Raw genomic sequence first — 21,544 nt, 5'->3', positions numbered from 1 at the left:
TGTGTAACCACCATCAACAATCAGAAAGAGAGTTATCAAGATGAGAAACCATCTAAAAAAAATAGTTACAGCTTGAATTAACTATCAAATTGTATCATAAAAACAGAAGGCTTTATTCACTCTCTTATACTCTCTATGCATGCATGGATATTTAACCACCCAACATAGAAAAAGTTTTTATGCCTCTTCTATGCACCACAATGAATGTCAACAGATCCTACATCTTTAACCTAATCAATAGTTCTCTAATGTGATGTTTCATTCCATCTTGGAGAAAATCAACAATATTGATGAGAAACTTATGTATCCTAAACTTTGATCAGTTTACCTAAATCTCCCTAAAGAATTACTTATATTCAATTATTCTTATTTATAATCAATGTTATTCGTTGGTTATTTTATCTTTGAGTTATTCCTTCCTCTTGATGCTTTCTTTCTTTACCAAATTTTCATTCTAAATTCAAGTCCTTTCTCTAAAGGCACCAAATTTATTTCTTGGATTAACTGTATCTATCTATCAACTTGATCGATCTGGCACACCTATAATTCTCCATTCATAGATTTGCATTTTGAAGAAATAAAAATTACTTGATGTAGTCATGAATGACATGTGCAAACTTTAAAGGATACTTTGATTCTATATTCCTTCATTACAAATGCTTAGATTTTAGAGTCTCAAACAATTCACTGGGTGACAATAGAGACCTAGGCAAAAGTGGGACAACAAAGTCACAAAATATACTATTAGTATAATAATTCAAATTAATTAAGTAGTTATGTGATTAAAGTATACAAAATATTCTTTCTTATCTTAAGAAAGAGATGAAAGGTGTTAAGTAATCACAATCAAATAAAGGTGTTCTTATCAAGAAAATTTATCAACCTAGTTAAATGAAGCCATGGTGCACTACCACTATCTCTCTTTTTCTTGGGAGAAAAAGAGAGGCGGCTTTTAGGCTGCCACTTAATTCATTAAGATAATAAAATTTATCATGGTGCAGGTAGGACATAAACAATGTCACCATGACATTTCAAACCCTACAATTCCTATGTAAAAAATCACTTTATCATAATAATTGATATATTTAGAATTCTTATCCTTTCTTTAAGAGAGAAAAAGGATGAGAGACCCTCCCTCATTAATTATCCAGATCCAAATTTTTAGCCATACAAAAATCATATCTAGAACCTTAAATTTTTAAGCAAAGAGCTGTAATTATTGGGACAAGCTCCAGTGAACAATTGCTTACACATTAGAAGCAAAGAAAAGTTCACATTTGAATCAAAGTTGAGCACAAATTTGATTTTACCCCAATTGCTCAAAGAGATACATGAATCTTAAATACCAAGTGAAAAAGGTCACTTGCTAGCTAAGGGAACTAGGATCAAGTAGTGGCACCTCTTCTTTAGCTCTTACATGCAGTCCTTGTGCCGAGAGAGTTTCCAAGTTTGAACCCATATGGTAGCAGTACTCCCATCATCAATAAAAATAATCGCTCTAGTTGCGTGCTTTAAAATTGCATGAACCATTTGAAATTAAGTTGGTCATCCAAGAATCATTGGCGGTGGAGTTCATACGCTATATATCCTATCCACAAGGTTCCATATACTTTCAGCTTTTGGACCATGTGGTCTCAACTGTTCGATCTGTACCATGAAGCCTTAAGAAATACCCTTGCATGTTGGAAGGTTTGCAAAGCTCCCAATAGATACTGAGGACTTTGGAATCCCCATGAACACATGCCAACTAAAGGAGATGGAGGACCCTTTTTAAGCGTGCATGCGCCTAGAATCTCTTGCACTGCTTGGGTATTTGGTTGTGCCCAGGGAACGATCCCCATGTCTTTCTCCCTATCTCACAACACTTGTCTCCTCTTACAAGGTAGATCTCCTCTCAACCCGACACCTAACTGTGAACAGGTTCTTGGAACACAATGACGCATTCCTTCCAACAATGAACAACTTGGTTGGAGGAGTACGCACTAAAGGAATTCCAAGTCATGCGCCTTTGGATATAGACATTATTTAGACCAATCAGAGCTCACTTTAGGAGGGAGCTTTTTGCATTTTCCCACTTGCGCAAGAATTATATAATGATGCTTTTTGCTTGTGGGCTTGATCGATCCAGTTTGGCGAGTTTTTCTGAAATTATATCTGAATTGGATGAGGATCCTTGCATTTTGTGCCCCAGGTTTGATTCCTTGTCAATGTATACATCTATCGAAATGAAGCTGCCTGTAGGTTCCTTAAAAGAATTAAAATCTTGTAAGGTACAATGAAGAAGATAAGCTTGCATCTATTCTACTACCAGCTAGGGTTGCACCAGTGTACCTTGTACTACATAAACTTTCAGTTTTTTGGTTCCTTTTTCCTTCAAGAAGAAGGCAAGATCCATTCTTCAAAATTTGCCGAATAAAGGCAAGATCCTATAGTTCATACACCTCTATCAGACAATGAGCTTTCTTGGATAGGATGATTAGGTTTAGGATCACTCAGTGATTGATCGTAGCAAACGTCCTACAGGATCACCAGTAATATGTAGGCCAATGGTTAGCAATCAGTCGAATGCATCTACTCCTATAAATAAAAAATTTAGCAAACTGAATCAAGTGGGAAACTTCAATGTGACTTCAAGCAAAATACTCCTTTTTCTATCTCTCTCTCTTTTTTTTTTTGTTGTTGTTGAGAAATACAATATGAATGCTACTTGTTGTGTTCCTATCCAGAATCTCTTCTCAGGAGATCATCCAGAAGAGACTTACAAATTAGCAGACCCAAGTCTCGCTGGCTTAAATGATGATTTCTTTCAAATGAATTCATCAAGTTAATTTGTGATTGAAGTTTCCTGGTGAATATGTAAATTCAATACATAGCAGGAGATGAATTGAGGAGAGGTGCAAAGTAGCAGACCCAAGTTTCATTGGCTCAAATGAGCATTCCTTGAACCGAGTCCCTTAATTCAATTCTAGTTACTCATTGGAGGTTTGTGGTATGTATTTAATTTATATGAAAAACACACGAGAGTTCACGCAAAATGAGTATGTGCATATGTGGCTAAAATGGAATCCTTATATGAGGTCCAAAGAATGTTCACTGATGACCTGATTCCTTCGGAAATTGGAGCAAGAAATTACTTAATCATTTCAGAAGGACATACATTGCTCCATGTTCATGTAACTAACTAAATAGCAAAGTGGCTAGCTATAAATATTGCATGAATGCCCTAAATTAATCTTTATCAGCTCAAAGCGATAGGATATGATCAGAAGTAAGAAGACACACTATCTGATGAATAAGACCGAAGCAATTTTCAGGCTTTCTGGTGGTTTCTACCAACTGTGCCTGCCACATAAATGTTATTACACATGATCTTCCATGTCTCAGCTTCAGTTTATTTGCAAATTCTGACTAGCTTTCATTTCTTGAGGGCACATAATAAAGGATGGGAACCAACAAAATCAAGAGTGGCCAATCATCTTCAACTAGGCCATGCATGAGGGCACTTAAGGTTCTTTTATTATCAAAGTCCAATGCGCTTTGATATACCCTTACCATCCCATTTTATTAAGAAAAGTAATTGGAATCTAATCAAGCTTTATATCCTAAACCACAAGCATCCATGAGGCATCCCACAAGGGAATGTCTCCTCTTGCCCAAGGACACAAAGTGGGCCTCCCAAAAACCCTAGTGATGAAGTCGGATCTATAGACTGTCACTGGTGGGTGGAGGAGGATTCCCATCAATGAGAGCCTCCCTTTTGATTTGACAGGATTCTTGCACCCAAAGCATGAGAAAGAGGAACGAGAGGAAGAGATGTGACTCCAAAGATATAGTTTATTTAGTCAAAGTCATCTAGCTTTCTCACCAAAAAGAACACAATTACACTCAGAAAAAAAAAAAGAAAAAGAATGACATGCATTAAGATACAAGCCTATACAAAGAATAAAGCTGGTATGGCACCATATGGGCAACTCATTAACCAAGAATTATATGTATCATGAAGACTTGCAAGGGCCCATTGAGGATCTGCAAAAGACCCACTAATGCATTAGATAATTAAGAATGACCATAAGTTTGCTATGCCTCCAAAGAACCAGATAGGCATGAGTACCATGAGGGATCCTTAGTCTAATCAACAGGCTCCAGAAGGTACATATATATTAAAGTAGATCAAAGAGATCACTGTTCAAGTGATTCCAGTGATGCATAAAGATGGCCTAACTGATTGCTCTAGCTCGAATGTTCTCCTATGTGAAATCTAGCCCCTCCCCAGAGTCATCACTATAGTGCAATAGAGACAGCTAGAGCTCAGAACAGTACTGCAACAACCTCGAAGCTAGTCAAAACTAGTGGGAGGTTGTCTGCGGAGATGGCACGCGGCAAGGTGCAGATGAGGAGGATTGAGAACCCCGTCCACCGGCAGGTCACGTTCTGCAAACGCCGGGCAGGGCTGCTCAAGAAGGCGAAGGAGCTATCAGTGTTAACCGATGCCGATATTGGTATCATCATCTTCTCCACACATGGCAAGCTCTATGAGCTAGCCACCAGGGGGTATATGTTATTTATTTCTTGGCCCCAACCCTTGACCTATATTTATCATCTCATATGTGATGCAGTATGATCAGTAAAAAATAACTTACCTTGCTTCTGTTTCAAGCCTTAAGTATACATCTGAGCTTCTATTTTTGAATTATGTAAGGACTATGGAAGGCTTGATTGAAAGGTACAGGAAGACAAGTGGAGAAGCTCAAACTGAAGGGGGTGAAGTGATCCAAGCACAGGTCTTTTTCATACTCTTTTGGACTTCACAAAATTAAGCATAACAAAATTATACTATTAATCAGAACTATAGATGGCTAGATGAGCATGTATTAGCTTAAGTGACAAATGGATTCAATTTACGGATTCTTTTCTTTAATGGAATATATACTGATTGCAATCAGGGTTTGGTGCAAAGATCATAGGCTAGGCAAATGTAGCAACAAAAAGGGTCATATAGGCACTTCATTATTCAACGCAGCTCTTTCAGAAGGCTCCTCACTATCGCCATATAAAAGTGGGCTATTCAGAAAAGCATGGTAGGAAAATCCCATATAAACGGGTTTAGAGTTGGATTATGGCTTTGTTGATTAAATTGAGTTATAAATAGACAAATTATAAAGTGGGAATTCTGTTGGTGCTGGGCTAAGAAACCAAATTTGTAAAAACATTACTTTTGGGAGATGCATTACCATTTAGCTTCTGTTGTTTGTCCTTTTAGGATGTCAACTTCTTTTTGTTTCTTAGTATAGGATTTTTACACTAGACTGGTCTAAAGGAGAGTGATCTCACCGTTCGTCGCTTCTAGTTTGGCATGCAGCCCACTGAATCATTGACCATATGAGAACCCTAAGAATTGCTTCTTGTTGGAGTTGGTAATATAATATTAAGATTTGCTTCTTGCTAAATCATTAGCCATAAGGTTATTGCCAATAAATGGGCATCATCGATCCTGGCACTGTAATCATAATAATTTACTATTGTATGCCTCTAGTTATTTTGATTTTTTTTTTTTTTTTGAAGCAAAATTATGGAACTTAGCAAGTTCATTAAGAAAATTACTGTTTGCTAGGTACTACGAATGGCCAACTTAAACACCTCAAATCCTTGAATATGCTATGCAAGTCCAGCACAAAAACAGAAGACCATAAGCAAACTTTCCTGTGAATAAGAAACAAAATTGCACGCACTCCAGAGCTATAATTTCTCTGCACCGCTTGTAACTGTTTAATGTCTGGGACAATGTGTTTGTGTTTGTTCATGCCTGCTTGTGTCTATGCATAAATATGTACATGCACATCTGTGCGCATTCATGCATGTGATCATGCCTATGCATGCAATATTTGTTCACGTGCATATATATTTCAATGGTAATTGAGTACTTAATCGGGGGTTGCCAACCAGACTTATTTCAGCCGGTTGGCAGCCCTGTCCAAGTCCCAAGTTCAACTTGAGAAGGAGGCACTCCCAGCATATTACTTCAAAAAAGAAAAAAGAAAATCATTGTTCCAGGCAATATGCTTATTACTTAACTAGATTCAAAAGAAAAAAAAAAAAGCAAAATTTGGTGTTGTGGAGGAAATTTCAAATATTTCATATTTAAACTAAGTTTGCTAACAACATTATCAGTTTGCTCAACTAGCTCAGTTAACTTGTCTGCGAAAGGGGCATTCCAATGCACAAGGCCCTCGTTACTGTGGGATCAAATGAGGGTCAAACATATGCAACCCCAGCCCCTATTGCAAAGAGGCTATTTCTGTATTTTAAATCCATAAAATCTAAGTCACAATAGAGTACGTAAACCATTGCATCAAAGATCTATCCTTTTTTTTTTTCCGATAAAAAATGAATTATTCATAAAATTTTTATATAAATACATCCAAAAAAATCAGAAAGCAAAATGTCCTAGAGGAGTTGTAGGGCCAACCTCGAGTCCATCCATAGAGTATCCTCAAAGTGCTCTATTATAAATGTTGCCATCCAGTTCGTTATAGTGTTCATCTTCTGAAAGATATGCCTGATGATCAAAACAGTGCACTCAATGAATGAAATTATGATATCCTGAAAGATGGGATGAGCAGCACACCCCTCGTGCATACACCCCTGGAGCTAGCACACCACTGTTATAGAGTCACCCTCTACGACGATGACAATCTATCATCCTGAAGCCAAGAGAAGATTTTTCTTCTAAAAAAACAAAGACTTACCCTCTTTTAGTTAGCTTATCTGTGCTTACATAAATTATTTATAATATTTCTAGTGCATGACAGGCTTCTGTAATACATGATTTCCATTCTTCATGCCTATGGGTTTAGGTGGTGCAATCCCATCTTGCATGGTAAGTACACAATTTTTAACCGTCATAACTATATGAGCACATAGAACATGCCATACTACCATGCACAATTACATAAATTAATTGGATGATAGCATTAATATATAAGCTATGCCTTCTAGTTCACAATTATCTTCTCTCACAGTTGAAGATTTTCTACGTATATTCAGGAATCTTTTAAACAGGAGATATCAGTTCTAAAGCAAGAGATCAACATACTACAGAAGTGTTTGAGGTGAGCCCTTATGCATTTCCATGTATGCATGTGAATGTGTGTATATGTATGCATGCATGCATACATATATATATGTATATAGGTATGTATGTATGTGTGTGTATTTATATATATCTATATATACACACACACACCTAATATATAGAATCCAAATAAAATCAACTTGAACAAATGACCAAGGGCCCAGCACCAATGATCCAAGCTGCTGAATATTATCTACTATCTCTAAACTATTTACTATCAAAAAATCATACAGTCTGGAGATCCCTAACCTATACATCACTTATACATCTAATGGTTAAAATGGATAATTTAAATAATATAAATAATGCATATTTTTTGACTATTGGATCATAAGTAGGGATCTCCAAATCATATAATTTTTTAATAATAAATATTTTAAAGATACTCAAACACATCAAATATCTTGGAGCATCGATGTCGATCCTCAGCCATCTAGTCAAGATCAACCTTATTTCTAATTTCTCGACCTTGTATATTGTACATGTATACATAGATTTATAACTATGTATTGCATACCCAAAACTAAAGCTTGCACCAATTGCTATACCTCTCCATATAAGAACTAGAGTTTCTCTTTTTGAGTCCCAAATGGTGCATCTCAAATATCTCCCTCTCTTTTAAAAAATAAAAATTAAAAAAAAAATCCATTACTTATATACCATGTGTTTTATTAGCTTATTGTCCTCCTAAAATGAAATGTAATTATATTAGTTGGTTAATAAGAAGAGAAGTTGGCTTTAATCTTGCAATAGATATTATATGAAGAAATCCTTTAGTGTAATAATAAAATTTTCACTATAATTGTAACAACCTAGGACCTCATCCAAAAAGACTAGCCAAAAGGTATAATTTAGGTTCTTTGATTCTATATAAGAATCTAAAAAGACTGTCGTGTGAGCATGTATTTAATTTCATATTAGTTTTTTACTAGAAAGATCTTAGATATTTATATAGGATCAAGAAATTTAAAATAATATCTTCCCACTAGTCCTTTTGAGTGAGATCTTAAATTGTTATAACAACAACAAACGATTATCCTACTATTAAGAGGGGTTCACCTAAATAACCAAATGATCTAATTCTAGTGATAGAACATGCAGTCTATGTGCATTTATATACAAACACATATATAAGAGGAACCGAGAAGGATGAACATAATAGGATAAAGAATGAAACCCTAGCCGATTCTTAAGAGAGAAAAAAACATGAAACTGTTACAGTTAATGGGCCTTCTTTTTCCAATATCTACTTACAACACAATCCTTAGCGCATTAGGCCGCCGGAACCTAGGCGCACCCCTAAATAGCTTTGGATGATTTAGGCTTAAATGAGACAGAATGGTAACACACCATCAGGTCTCCTCTTTTCATTTTTTAGTCATTTTAGCAACTTCCTTAATTGGAAGGTTCCCTCATGGTGCACAAAAGAGTACGGCTCCATGCACCCTTGGCTTACCCTGAATGAACACCAAACTAGGTTTTTGTGCACCATGGGTAGATCATTCATGAAGGGCCTTATTGCTTTTAGGCCTGGCAGTTTGCAAAACTCTAGGACAAGCCATACCTAGGGGTACAAAGCATTTTTCTTTCCATGACATCCCTACTTAGCCCAAATTATGGTAGATTATGGTATAACAAGTTGGTGACTTTGTTATCACTAACTTAACATGTACGGTACCAAAAAAAAAAAAAATTGGTGCCCCTCCCATGAATCCATTTGGCTTGGTATACAATCTATCTAGCTCATTATGCAATTTCTTCATATCTCAAAAGAAGTGTTTCTTATAGAATAAAATTATCTATTTATACAAACAATATTTTCTCTTTTTTTTTTTTTAATGAACTACAGTGGGAGCACCATTAATGAGAATTACTTAAGCCAAATGCCTCCGGAATAAGCCCCAGGATTTGAAGAGTGCAAATCCTCTACAGCATTAGTTGTAAGAAATTACTTAGGGCATGTAGCAGGTTTCTACTAGAGATTGCAGCTAGTGGGCTCTAGGCCAATTTGTCACAAAGAATGCAACTCATAATTTATTGCTTCCTTCCAGCATGTAATCATGAATTGGGAGAGAGTTAGAATTTATAACGAAGTAACAACAAGTAATTACACAAGGTGCAAAATAACTATATATCCACTATAATGTCAGTAGCTACTAAGCCTTCTCCTAGTTTAGTGGATGGTTGAATGGACCTTTCTTTACCAATAAACTCTATCAAGAGCTAGATCCGGTGTCAGAACTTGTTGTGGTTGCATGCTTAAATATGTGTTCCGTTTTTGCCTGCCTCAACACCAAAAACCTTCACAGCTCTCCTGCAAATAAATCAACAAATGTAAAAAGTAACCCAAACGATCTTAACTTAATGACAAAGTTTGTGCATGAGTTCAAAGAACTTGGGTGACAGGTACATGTCTGGAGATATGGGAGCCTCTGACAATATGACACTGGAGGAGCTGCATGCCCTGGAAAGGCATCTCGAAATTTGGACGTATCACGTACGTGCCACAAAGGTTGGGAACTCATTCACAAAGGTTTTTTTCTGACATATCTTAGCTTAAACTGACATGTCTCTAATTAAATTTCTCATGAACAGATGCAGGTAATGTTCCAGGAAATCCAGTCCCTTAAAAATAAGGTAGTAAGACATCTACTTCAGTTCTATTTTTTCCAAACAATCACTCACTAAAAACTGTAAAAGATTTCCTTATTTTGGGGTAGAAGTAGAAGCTTTCTTTGATTTTTGCATATATCTTTCATCAAGAGTAACAGTCAAATTATATAATCATGAAAATTAAAGCAATTGCTTCGAATAATTGATTTGTTGCTGAGGAATTTCTGCAAGAAAATATACCACATTTTCCTTTAAAAAAAAAAGGAAGAAAATATACCACATATCTTGAAATCATCATTGCCTGTTGCTTAAAATGATTGTTTTTGGATGGAGTTTTTTTCTTATTATCCATTTGGTTGTTTGTTTGTTTGTCTTTTTGCTTATATATTTATTTTGTACGATGCAGATAGTGGAGCAAAATGGGCATTTTGATGTAGCTCCAATGATGGTACAACAAAATGGGCATTTTGGTGTATCCCCAATGATAGTACAGCAAAATGAGCATTTTACTGCAGCTCCAGCGATGGAAGACATTCCATATCCACTAACCATACAGAATGACTATTCCAGTTTTACGAGCTTAGACATGGGCTAATCCTACTGAGGACTATAAGGTTGGAGGGACTTTGAAAACAAAAAAAAAATTGTTTAGGTGTGAATACCTCCAATTTGTATGTAGTCTCGGAATGATCCCTTAAGCGACCATTTCAATACGTATTAATATTATTATGACTGGAGAGTTATTGTATTTGGTCGTGTCCTAGCGACTCTTGAGAGGGTTTGATGTCTTTCTGTGGGTTAAAAGATGGTTTGATGTCTTTCTGTGGGTCTCTGTTATCCCACTCTACTGCTTTGATGTTAAGAGATTGTTTGATGTCTTTCTATGGGTCTCTGTTATCCAATCTACCGCTTTGAAGTTGAGGAATTGTTAAACTTGTTTTTCTGTAAGCATTGAGTTCTTGCATATTATATATTGTTTTCTAATTCTCGTGAAGACAAAAAATAGGATCGGATTAAATCAATTGGAGAACTCCTAATTGAATGACTAGAATGGAAACTCTGATACAAAACTGAGACCAACAAACCGGATTTATTCAAGAACCAACTAGGAGTCACTATTTGCAATCCTTCACCCTGCTTCAGGATCCAAGAACTTGTCGGACCGTACACATGCCTGCACTAAATCTTTGTATAAAAGTTTTGAAAGAGCAAACCACACAAATCAAAGAAAGGAATTGTTGTCCACTCTCCTAGCGAGGGAATCTATCCCACCAGCATTATCAGCCAATGAAACTGAAGCTAAATCACTATCAAGCACTTGCTCAAATGTTATCACCGCTGCAAACTCCCGTGAGCGGGGTGAATATAAGGTAGAAAGGTGGGATTAGCCCCTCTGATCTCTTAAAAAATAAGGGACAAAAAGCCACCTAGATCCTTAAGGTCTCCCGGAATTACCCTACAAAATGATACATAGGCCTGCTACAGCGTGCGAAATGATTAGTTCTCATCACCCCTCGTAATTATAGCAGAAATCATCAAGTGGTAACGGTGTATCAAAGAGCGCTCAGCAGACTAGGGGGGTGAAAGAAGAATCGGGTGCAAAAAGCTTTAAAACAATGTCTCGAATATTTCTCCACCCTTTGCAAAGCCCAGCATGGGCTGGTACTCCCGTGGCCTACCGAGCATATATATGAGAGAGAGAGAGAGAGGCTGTTAGGAGAACAAATCCATCGGACTGTTCCCAAAGATTAAGCGCAAAAGTCACCTGGCTGCACAATTTAATGATCAAGATCCTTCTCCATTGTACCAAATGATATTTGTTCACCACGTCAAGGCAAACAAATAGATGCCAACAGCTTAAAAAGGTAATAGCACGTCTTGCAGCATAAAACTTTAACCAAATGGGTAAAAATTATGATAGCTTTTTCGGCGACAAGCCTACCTTTACTCGGCATAATGAAGAACAGAACTTCAAGACGTCAAAATATATGGTTTCTTAGGATTTTGTCATCACAGCATGTTATTTTCTTCGGGAGACAAAACCGAAAGGCAGGTTCTCTCTCTCTCTCTCTCTCTCTCTCTCTCTCTCTCTCTCTCTTTCTTCATTACAAGTGCAATCAACGCTTCACTTTCATCGGATCCGAAAGCACGAACCAAGCACCGTGAGCAAGTATCAATTTCTTCGGTTCCCTGTCAGAAGAGCATAAAGGTTCAACGACAAAAGGACTAAAAGAATACATGGATGGTCATCAGTAAACCCAGGATTCATACGACCAATTACTTTAACAAGAACAGGCTAAGCATCTCATGGAGCACAATCGGAAAGGACCAACTAATCAGGTAAAAGCAAAAGGGAAAATTCATAACACCTGAAGGGCACACATGGTCAATTGCAAAAATTAAAGAACAGAAAGCCTTGTATTATATCCTTCACACCTTAAAGAGTAACAAAACACCTTATGACATAGGGAATTAGAAGTGGAAATTTTTCCCAACCCACCGGGTACCCGACCCAACCTGATCTGCAGTTTTATCCGACCTGATTAAAATCCAAAATAAGTATGGATGTTAGAAAATAAACTCGAAAGATGTACACGTCAGGTGCAGATAATAGTATGCCCCATCTCGAACCTGACCGGATAACATAAAAATCTTAAATCGGCTGCCCCTTGGCCCCCACAGCCATTCGACTTCAATCATTTCTTCCCCAACCCACCCAGCCCCCACGCCTCTTCTCCTTTGCCTTAGATGCTTTCCTCTCCATTCCTCCCCATCCATCCAATGTAGCAATGCCTTGAAGAATTGAGGATCATCCCTTCGACCGACACCATGCTTCTATCCCTTGCCATGCTTTTGTCCAACGCTGCACTACTCCATCCCTTCCCATGCAAGCTTCTGCTCCTCTGTCTAACCATCCCTCCCTTGGCTGCACTCTTCCGTCCATTCGACGCTGGCCAGCTGCTCATCCTGATGATTCTTCCTTCCTCAATCTAGGGTTAGGGTTTACATTTTCTAGGGTTAGGGTTGGTTGTTATTTCAATTTCCCCGATCTGCATATCCCCATAATTTGTGAAATCTTTTTTTGGTAAGGAGGGTGGTTATCTTTTGCTCTGCAACAGTTGATTTATCCTCCTTGCAGATGGTTTGTTTCCAGGTGTTTGGATGTAGGTAGTAGCCTTTATGTTTAAGTGGGTAGTGCCGTTGTGAGCATGTATTGCTGTTGTAACCACTGTTTTCCCAATTATTCTATATCCTCTTACTGTTCTTTTACTAAACTAATTTTTCAGCTTCTGTTCTTGTCACCCTCTAATCCACAACTTTTTTTTGATAATTTAACATATAATTTTTCCTTGAAAGGTTTCACTGTTGCCAAATTCTGCAGGACAACACTTGCGGTAGATCACTCTCTATAAAGAGGTGTCAGACTTAAACAGTTGTTATTGGTTGATGACCTAGAGACCTAAGACATGTCTCCAATGCTAGGTATTATATTGTTTCCTTGGTTTTACAAAATGTTGTACATGAAAAATTAGACAATAGGCATGGCCTCTCTCCTTAATTTTGAACTTCATCAAGATCCACAAAAGCAAGCTTCACTATTTCAGTTATTTTTTTGGTATCAAGAACATTTTCTATGGAAAGAAGAATATATACAGCATAGAGACCCGACCCCATGCAAGGGAAGATACCCAACCCGACCCGACCCAATCCATTCTGAAGGAAACGGGTATACTCGACCAGACCCAATCTAACTCAGGTCCTTTATTTTACTCGACCTGATTCGACCCAAAATGGATATAGGATGGGGACGGATATGGATTTTTTCATGGCAGAACAGGTACAGGTTTTGGCCCACCCGACTCATACATGACCCGTTGCCACTCGGAAAGTGGGCGGGATCCTATCCCCTATCAAAGTGGATAAAATGTACCAGAATTGTGTCACCCACCAACTTGGGCTTTGCAAACTAGAGGGACCCTTAGCAGATTCATAAATAGTGCTTGCTGACTACATGGAACTGCATCAATATAAAGCTTCCCATGACAGCAAGCATACAGAAATGGCAAAGTAGAGAAGAACATAACCAAAAAAAAAAAGGCTGATAGAGAGAGATCAAACATCTGTTCCTAGGAACTTTGCAGAAACAGCACACTTTATTGTCCTTTTTGCAGGTTCAAGGCACTTTTATTTCTCTGCAGGCATGGCCCAGCTTTAAACTTGTTGGGCATCCCACATTTGACTCAAGCAGATACACTCTAGCTGTGTGTTTAAGCAGTGTTGGACACCTTTTCTTTTTTTACATTAAGGCACATAATTTCTTATGTGACAAGCATTTTTAAAGCTAAATTCACATATTTGATGTTCCAATATCTCAAGACAGTAAGGACCACCAGTTTAGCCAGCAATTCATTCAAATTGCTCCAGTTTTGAGTGAATTATCTGTTTTTTATCCAATTACTTAATGGTTCAAATTAGGGAAATTTGGACTACGGCTCATTCAATACAATATTCAACTCTCTTCTCCTCCATCATAGCCAGAAGACAACATATAACCTGCACCATTCTTCTCCACTCTCCCTCTTTCTCAACTCCTTGGGTCCCTCCAGTTCTCCCAGCTACCTAATGCTCGGCCTCCACCAACATGGCCAGCAAAATCTGGCTCACTTGCACTCTCTCTAACTCTCATCACTTATCATTCCCAACCCCCAACCCCCATCCCCAACCATCGATCTGTTCCTCCCTCCACAAACACCTGTGGCCCATGCTCCTGCTCGTGAATGAGCATTGTAATGATCTAAACCCAGGACCATTGATCGAGTTGGAAAGGAACTAGGTCAAGGGTCACCACTTCAACTAGTGGGTTCAGATCGCTTCAAGATTGAATTAAAGTTTTATTAATTCAAACAATTAGATCTAGAAATAGTTAACATTTAAGCATAAAATATAAATCTAAAAAGTATTAAATACATTGTGAAATACATGATCACTCAGTAAAATACAATAATTTAACCAGCTTTATGAGCTGGTCCTCATAGAGCCAGTTACTTTTGGGCTCAGCTTAAAAATAGTTTTGAGCCTGCGAACTGGACACGAGCTTGGTTGAATTATATTTAAATCAAGCGTGATTCAAGCATAATTCGAGCTGCAAATGAGACAAGCTCAAGCATCTCAGATCAATTCACAGCCCTATCTTCTGGTCTCATGAGTTTAAACTTGTTGCAAGACCAATTAGGCGGCATCCTACCTCCGCAATTGACATTTGAGAAATTATGGCAAGACCCTCTAACATATGATGTCAAGAATTTGAATCCAACTCATAAGGGTTGCTATTAGGTTTGGTGTTAAGGATATAAAACTCCTGATTTTGAGTAGATCATATCTTGAAGCAACCACATATGAACGGAGTACTGCTTATTGGTAAAAAGACTTGAGCAAAGAAAAAAAAAATCAGTATACATAAGCCAACTAAGACCACTGACCTACTGTTTTGTCCTCCCACCAGTAGAGAAACCTGAGATTCGCACCCTGCTTATCGATCTTGTAGAGCTGCTTCCAGTGTTCTGCGACTTCGGATCCAAAGACACCACCACATAGGGCTCCAAACCCGGTAGCCAAAACAAAACCTGCAATAATCATTAAAGAGTAAACACAGGAACTATGCACTAACTTTTATTGTTAAAAAAGAATACTTTATAATTTACAGGACTGTTATGGAATAGAAGGTAATCACTATTCCCAGTAGACAAGAATCTTGCTTGAAAAGTGTATCACCATTTAGAAGAAGAAGATGAAGAAGAGGAAAAGGGGAAGAGGAAAAGAAAGAAATACAAGTTTGTTGTCTTGTGCTTCACTACTGTCACAGATTTTTCCCCATAACACTGTAAAAGAAACATTCTTTCAAAGCCTTTGTACCTTAATAGGATACAGCAAACACCACCACACGAAATTAGTACATTAAAAGTGGCATAGAAGTTTCAGCAATCAACAATGTGGTTGTGAGCTGACTGATGTACAATGAGCAAGTGTGACAAAATCCAAGGGCCTGGTAGAACACATGACCCGGATTTCATTTAAGAGCCAGAAAACACAGAAGACCTGTGACCATGAATAGCAGTCATCAGGAAGGACTTGCAAAAGTTGATGTTGAGAAAGTAGCTCTAATAGGAATAATCAGTGATGTCTTCTTTTAGCCAATTGATGTAGATGTGATAAGAATTGTTTGGTTATGGTTACCATAACTGATAATGTTTACATCAACCTGATATATGGAAATAAAATATATTCCATACTTTTCTTTTCAAAAGAGATTAATATTCTTCCGTCTATTTACCAAACTTTTGATGTTCATCGGTCTTACAAGCTTAAACAAAAAGGTTTATCTTCAAATGCTAATGCTCAGCATTACTGCAGATTGATCAGAACAGAGGAGTTCTGTTAAAAGTTGCAAAGAGACTTTGATCCTGGTCCATGCTTATGTAGCTTATATGTCATATTGCGTTGTGTTTTAGGCATCACATAACTTGTACAAAATATAGTATATGATTGCTAAACCTGTTTATGTGCTGCACTCAGGCCAGGCTTTGCCCAAAGATCAACAAAATATAAACTAGAACAGTTATTATGATGGGACCTAGCCTCCATACATTTAACTAGAAGCTTTAACTAGTTGATTATTCAGAATGACAAAATAATCATAGAAGAAGTATGACAGTAATAAAGCTACAGTACCATGTGGGCTCTTTGAATATTTCCAGGAAACTCCTCCTAAATGTGCTGCACCAAGGAGTGCCCCAACAATTGCATACTTCCTTGATTCCCTTAGAGCTTTCAACTGTAAAGGGAAAAGAGGTCCATTCCAGAACACCATTAGGAATCTAGTCTTTCACCCAAATATCAGCAAGATAATATACAACAACTAAAGCAAATAATCAACAAAGAAGTATAAGGGAAACTGCAGAATTTAGCAAGCTCGATGAAAAAAGGATAAAGAAGAGTGGGATCTGCTTCAACATGGAAATACAAAATTGCATGACCGAGACCATATGCCTTTAACATCCTAGATAACTTTTAAAGTTATCACCATGTACTTGCAAAAGCAAGTAAGAAAACAAAGAATTGGTAATTAAAAGAAAAGTGTCAAGCACTAGTAAGGATGTCAAAGACCAAAATTTGCAGTTTATAAGATCAGTCATTTTGCATTATTATCTCAAAACGCCAACACTGATGAAATATGAGTGTGCATGGCACTTAGATTTGGTATTGTAATAGAAGGCATCAGAAGATGTTCTACATTGCATATTAATCCAAGACTTTAATTTTTTGCCCAGCACAACTTATCAGTCATATACAGTGCACAATTAAATTACCTGTCATAGTCCTATTTCTTGTGGTAAATTACCATATGTTGTGGTAATTTAATTGCTGCACTATCTGTTCCTAGATTACAGTTTTTTGATTCTTTGGATAAAAGATGTCATATACTCTCCTTCCTTTTCCTTTTTCTTCTGCTTTTCTTTTATCAACGGGTAAGGTGAAATTTAGAGGAGAGTAAAAAATAAAGGTAATCTCTAAACCAGAACATGACAAGTTAGGACAAAAAAATTGGAATATGTGATATCAATGCAATCTCTAATGAACAAAAACTAGATCAGGAAACATGAAACAAGTTCAAAGTTTCATTTAGGAAATCATTTTCACTTGTTTGGTTCCTTTACTGTCAATATTAATAGTGTATCATGAATTTTACATTTCACATCAAAATGCAGTCAGAAATTCAGTGCTAAAGCAAACAAAATGGCATCATTTAAATGGGGGCCTAATATTTCAACTAGTTATATTATTCTTACTCTGCACATTTTTGTTATTTTTACCATATTCTACCTTTACTTTTGTTCCCATTTTTCAGATATCTAAAATATGCTTACAACCAAACAACCTTATTTGTGTGCCTATGCATGTTAAGAACTTTCTACTTCATGTTTACAGTGTTAGCAATAACTAATCAGGGAGATTGCAAATATAAAATATATATTCAACGAAATGGCAGAAGAGAAACATTCAAATAATGAATTAAAATCAAAATGACTGAAAGAACATGGTTAAAATGGACAACTTTGGCACCATGAAGCCAGTGAAAGCAATATGCCGAACAAACAAGAATCAAGCATTTATTTTGTATCTTCATGTGCCCATTTACAACATTGCATCTTTTTCTATCTCATTTTAATGTGACTATTCTGCTAGAAAGGAATGGTATATGTGTCATTTCATGTATCGACAATTAAATGCACAACATGCAATGCTTAAATATTGAAATTTAGTGTGTATGTCTGTGTATTAGACAGTACTCCTTATATGACTAAGATGGAGTTCCTAAAGTTCAATTAAGTGAATCATAACCTGACTTGTGTACTTCATCTAGTTGTTTTGCATTATTGACTCAGTTGTTCCAACCAAAACAAGACCATGACAAATAAAGATGCTTTTCTTTGAGCTTCACTTTGGTGTCCACAATCATAATGGGATAATTTCTTTATCATTTTAGGTACATAGACCATAGAACATCATTTTTCAATGACTTTTCTCTCCATTACTTGAGTTAAAAGAGGGAAAGATAATAACTACAGACCTTGGCAGGTCAGGCCTCTGAATACTTTAGAAAAACAAATGCAAACAGTTAAGTAGAAAACATTTATAGGAATAATATTTTTCTTGCAATATAATTATGATATTCTATAACCTCATGCATTTAATTGATTAGCAACTTAAGCTCAAAAAGTGAGAAAGAAATGCCCAAATTCATTATATCCTTAAGTCCTACTATGAAATGAAGAAAAAAAAATTGGATACCCCAGACACTACAAAGCTTTACAATTGCTAGATATATGAATTTCTGAATAACTAAAGTTAAATACATAACAATTGAACATGGGCATGTTCAAAATCCAAAATACAGATTACAAGTATGGTTTCTTGTTTCACTTATATGCAATATTAACTTTCAACCTAATATCGCCAAAACTACATGAACAGAGAACCTAGTTACCAAAAGAACTCCAAAATGGCATGTGACAAATTTTCTTGGCTTCTGTTAACGTTCTTCTATTTTTTTTATTTTTGTTTTTTGACCACAACTTAAAAACTACGAGCAAAACTTCCAAAACCACCAAAAGTAAAACTCCACAAATCTAGAAAAACCAAAACAAAATCAAATTTTTAGGCCCTGATTATGAGGAAAGAATGGTTTTCTTTTTACCACAAATTACAATAACTGGTCAAGAATGAGCAATAATAAGAAGCAACATGTCCAAAAAGGCTTTCAAATCAACAAGCACCGTAAACAACACATTTGTAACAGCAAAAAGAGAATCCACAAAACAAGTTTGTGCATAAATTTCTTTTAGTGAACATAGTCAAATAAACTGGGACTTTATGAATTTCTTCCACTTCAGCAAGTTAATGTATCGTCTTTGCTGATAACAATAAGCATATTTTATTTGTGAAGGGGATACATTGCTCTAGAATGACTAAGTTAGTTCTACCTTCAAATATATTATAGTAGAAAGTGTCAATACCAAACTGATGCAATCACATACTATATATGTCACGTAGAATCAATAAGAGAATGATATGAAACTAGCATAAAACCAAAGCTTAAGCATTTGAATTTCAAGCAACTTCGTTATACCTTTTCAATGATAAACCAGAGCTTGAGAAATAACAAGAGAGAAGGAAAAAACTAATAAAAGCAACCACTATTTACAATCATGAAGCTGAAAAGAAGAGGAGAAGAAACGAATAATTACTCATAAAGATCACCATGATTTCATTTCTTTGACTTAAATTCAAAAACTTACAAGAAGAAATTGATTTGTACTAGCTATCATTTCCACAGGCTATCATCTTTAATACGATTTTGGGAAAACCTACTTGCACAAAAAGAAGCAACGCATCTCTACTAAACAAAGTATGAACTTCCGAGGAACTATTTTCTCGGTTGCCATCAAATAACCTAAAGAAATAGCAATTCAGCACATTGAAATTTTATATACAGATCATTTATTTCAAACAAGAGAACAGGATAGCATTAGCCTCCTTACGGCAATATAGAACAATGACTATCCACATTAAAGTTTCGATCTTCAAGCAGAAGCAAAAAATGCAATATAGATAAGACCATTCCAAACAAAAGATCCAACTGTTGATAATACAAGCAGGCAAGTGAAACAATACACTTATCAAAAAGAATATCAAAATCTCCAGCAAAGCTCAGATAAATCCCAAATAAAACGCCAAGACCAAAGAAAATGAACAACTATCCGACTTAACCAAATGATCCTTTGAAAATTGAGGGGCAAAAAGTCACCGCTTGCTCCACAGCGAGCAGCATCAAATCTCTAAAACAAGCAGAAACTCCAGATCGACTGAAAGCCCCAAAATTTATAACAACTGAATCAAGACAAGACCCATCAAGATCCATCCAATACAAAACCTAATCCAAGATGAACAAAGCGATCATCAACATAGACCATGGAAGCAAAGCAAGCCATAACCGATTCGAAATCCAAGACCACAAAGAGCCCTAATCAAGAATCCAAGAGACAGGGTCGGATCGAGAAACGATCGATGACGATACCTGGGGGCCGTAGACGGGATCAGAGGCAATGAACTCCTCCACATCGGCGTCGGTCCACTTGGGTAGCGTCTCCGCGCGGCCCAGCGTCTTCTTGTAGTAGTCCAAGAAGGCGAAGTTCTTCCTCCAGTGCTCCTTCAGCTCCTCGTAGTGCTTCCCCAGAAACCCCCGTTGCGACGAGTCCGAGCTCTCCTCCGCCATCGCGCTTCCTCCCTCTCTCTCTCGCTCGCTCGCTCTCTCTAGCTCGTTTGCGGAGGAAGAGTCCCTTTCCAGGGTATCAGAGCCGTCACCGCCCACACTCCACGGGCATGGTGCTCGCGGTTTGATGCGCCGGCGGAGTAGCGTAAGGACATGTTTTTATTTCGTGAGCGCTAGCTCTTTCACCGTTGGATTGGACTCTATGGTATGTCACATGGGGTACTGCGGTAACTGTGAATCAAATTGGTGGTTTCAGTGGAAGTAGCCATGATTCAAGATATATGTTTCATAAAAGCAGGCTGCATTAGAAAAAGAGGGACGAGGAATGGGATTGTTGTTGGATGATTCCTCGGACGGTAAGCCTTGCATAAATAGTTTTGTTTAGAATCCCGAAGCCAATGGCTAGCCTATGGCTACAAGGGAATTTTGCCAGTATAATACAATGGATTGATGGTGATGGAAAGGTTTGATATTTTTTTAATACAACAATCATATTAATTTAGCTTAAATACATCCAATACAATTAAAAAATAAATTATCATAATAGATAACTATTCATCTTCTAATAAACATACTTAGTATCAAAAAATATATATATATATAATACTTTCTCATCATTTTTCAAATATCCTGCGGAAGAAGATGTGCATCTATTGTTCAGAATCTATCTGACCGCTATAACTAAGTCGCCCTCGATGTTAATAAGCCCAGCCCTTAGGAAAGGCTGCATTCTTGACTTTGTAAGAAGATAAAAGGCTAGTTATTTTTTGCAAAGACAATATCGAGGATAGCTCTAAACCATAGTAGTAAAATCAGGGGATCATAATATTTGCATCAGAATTCATGAATCTTTACTCATGATTTTTATACGTAAATAAATATGACAGAAAGAATTATATCTTTTATGATACTGATTTTGGAGTTGTTCTTTGCATTCCCAATCCAAGCAGCTCATAGGGTTGACTCTG

General features: G+C 36.9%; 2 protein-coding genes across 2 annotated transcripts; one reads left to right on the top strand and one right to left on the bottom strand.

Annotated features, from left to right (window-relative positions):
• The first annotated feature begins 4,205 nt into the window (after positions 1-4,205).
• Positions 4,206-10,622, top strand: LOC109505447 (MADS-box transcription factor 26-like). The gene is made up of 6 exons (XM_073257491.1): positions 4,206-4,551; positions 4,700-4,781; positions 7,045-7,109; positions 9,539-9,644; positions 9,728-9,769; positions 10,152-10,622. The coding sequence occupies exons 1-6, from the start codon at positions 4,370-4,372 to the stop codon at positions 10,338-10,340; spliced, it is 666 nt and encodes a 221-aa protein (XP_073113592.1). The 5' UTR covers positions 4,206-4,369; the 3' UTR covers positions 10,341-10,622.
• A 1,093-nt stretch (positions 10,623-11,715) lies between these two features.
• On the bottom strand, positions 11,716-20,701 carry LOC105034541 (succinate dehydrogenase subunit 6, mitochondrial). The gene is made up of 4 exons (XM_029262386.2): positions 20,382-20,701; positions 16,475-16,577; positions 15,226-15,369; positions 11,716-11,935 (listed from the first exon to the last, which is right to left on the bottom strand). Exons 1-4 carry the CDS (start codon positions 20,577-20,579, stop codon positions 11,919-11,921), a joined length of 462 nt encoding a protein of 153 aa, XP_029118219.1. The 5' UTR covers positions 20,580-20,701; the 3' UTR covers positions 11,716-11,918.
• Between the last annotated feature and the right edge of the window lie 843 nt (positions 20,702-21,544).

The sequence above is a fragment of the Elaeis guineensis genome, chromosome 1 (genome assembly GCF_000442705.2).
Source record: "Elaeis guineensis isolate ETL-2024a chromosome 1, EG11, whole genome shotgun sequence".
Classification (NCBI taxonomy): domain Eukaryota; kingdom Viridiplantae; phylum Streptophyta; class Magnoliopsida; order Arecales; family Arecaceae; genus Elaeis; species Elaeis guineensis.
Note: the sequence above shows the minus strand (reverse complement) of the source record. Positions and strands in the feature narration are given on the sequence as shown.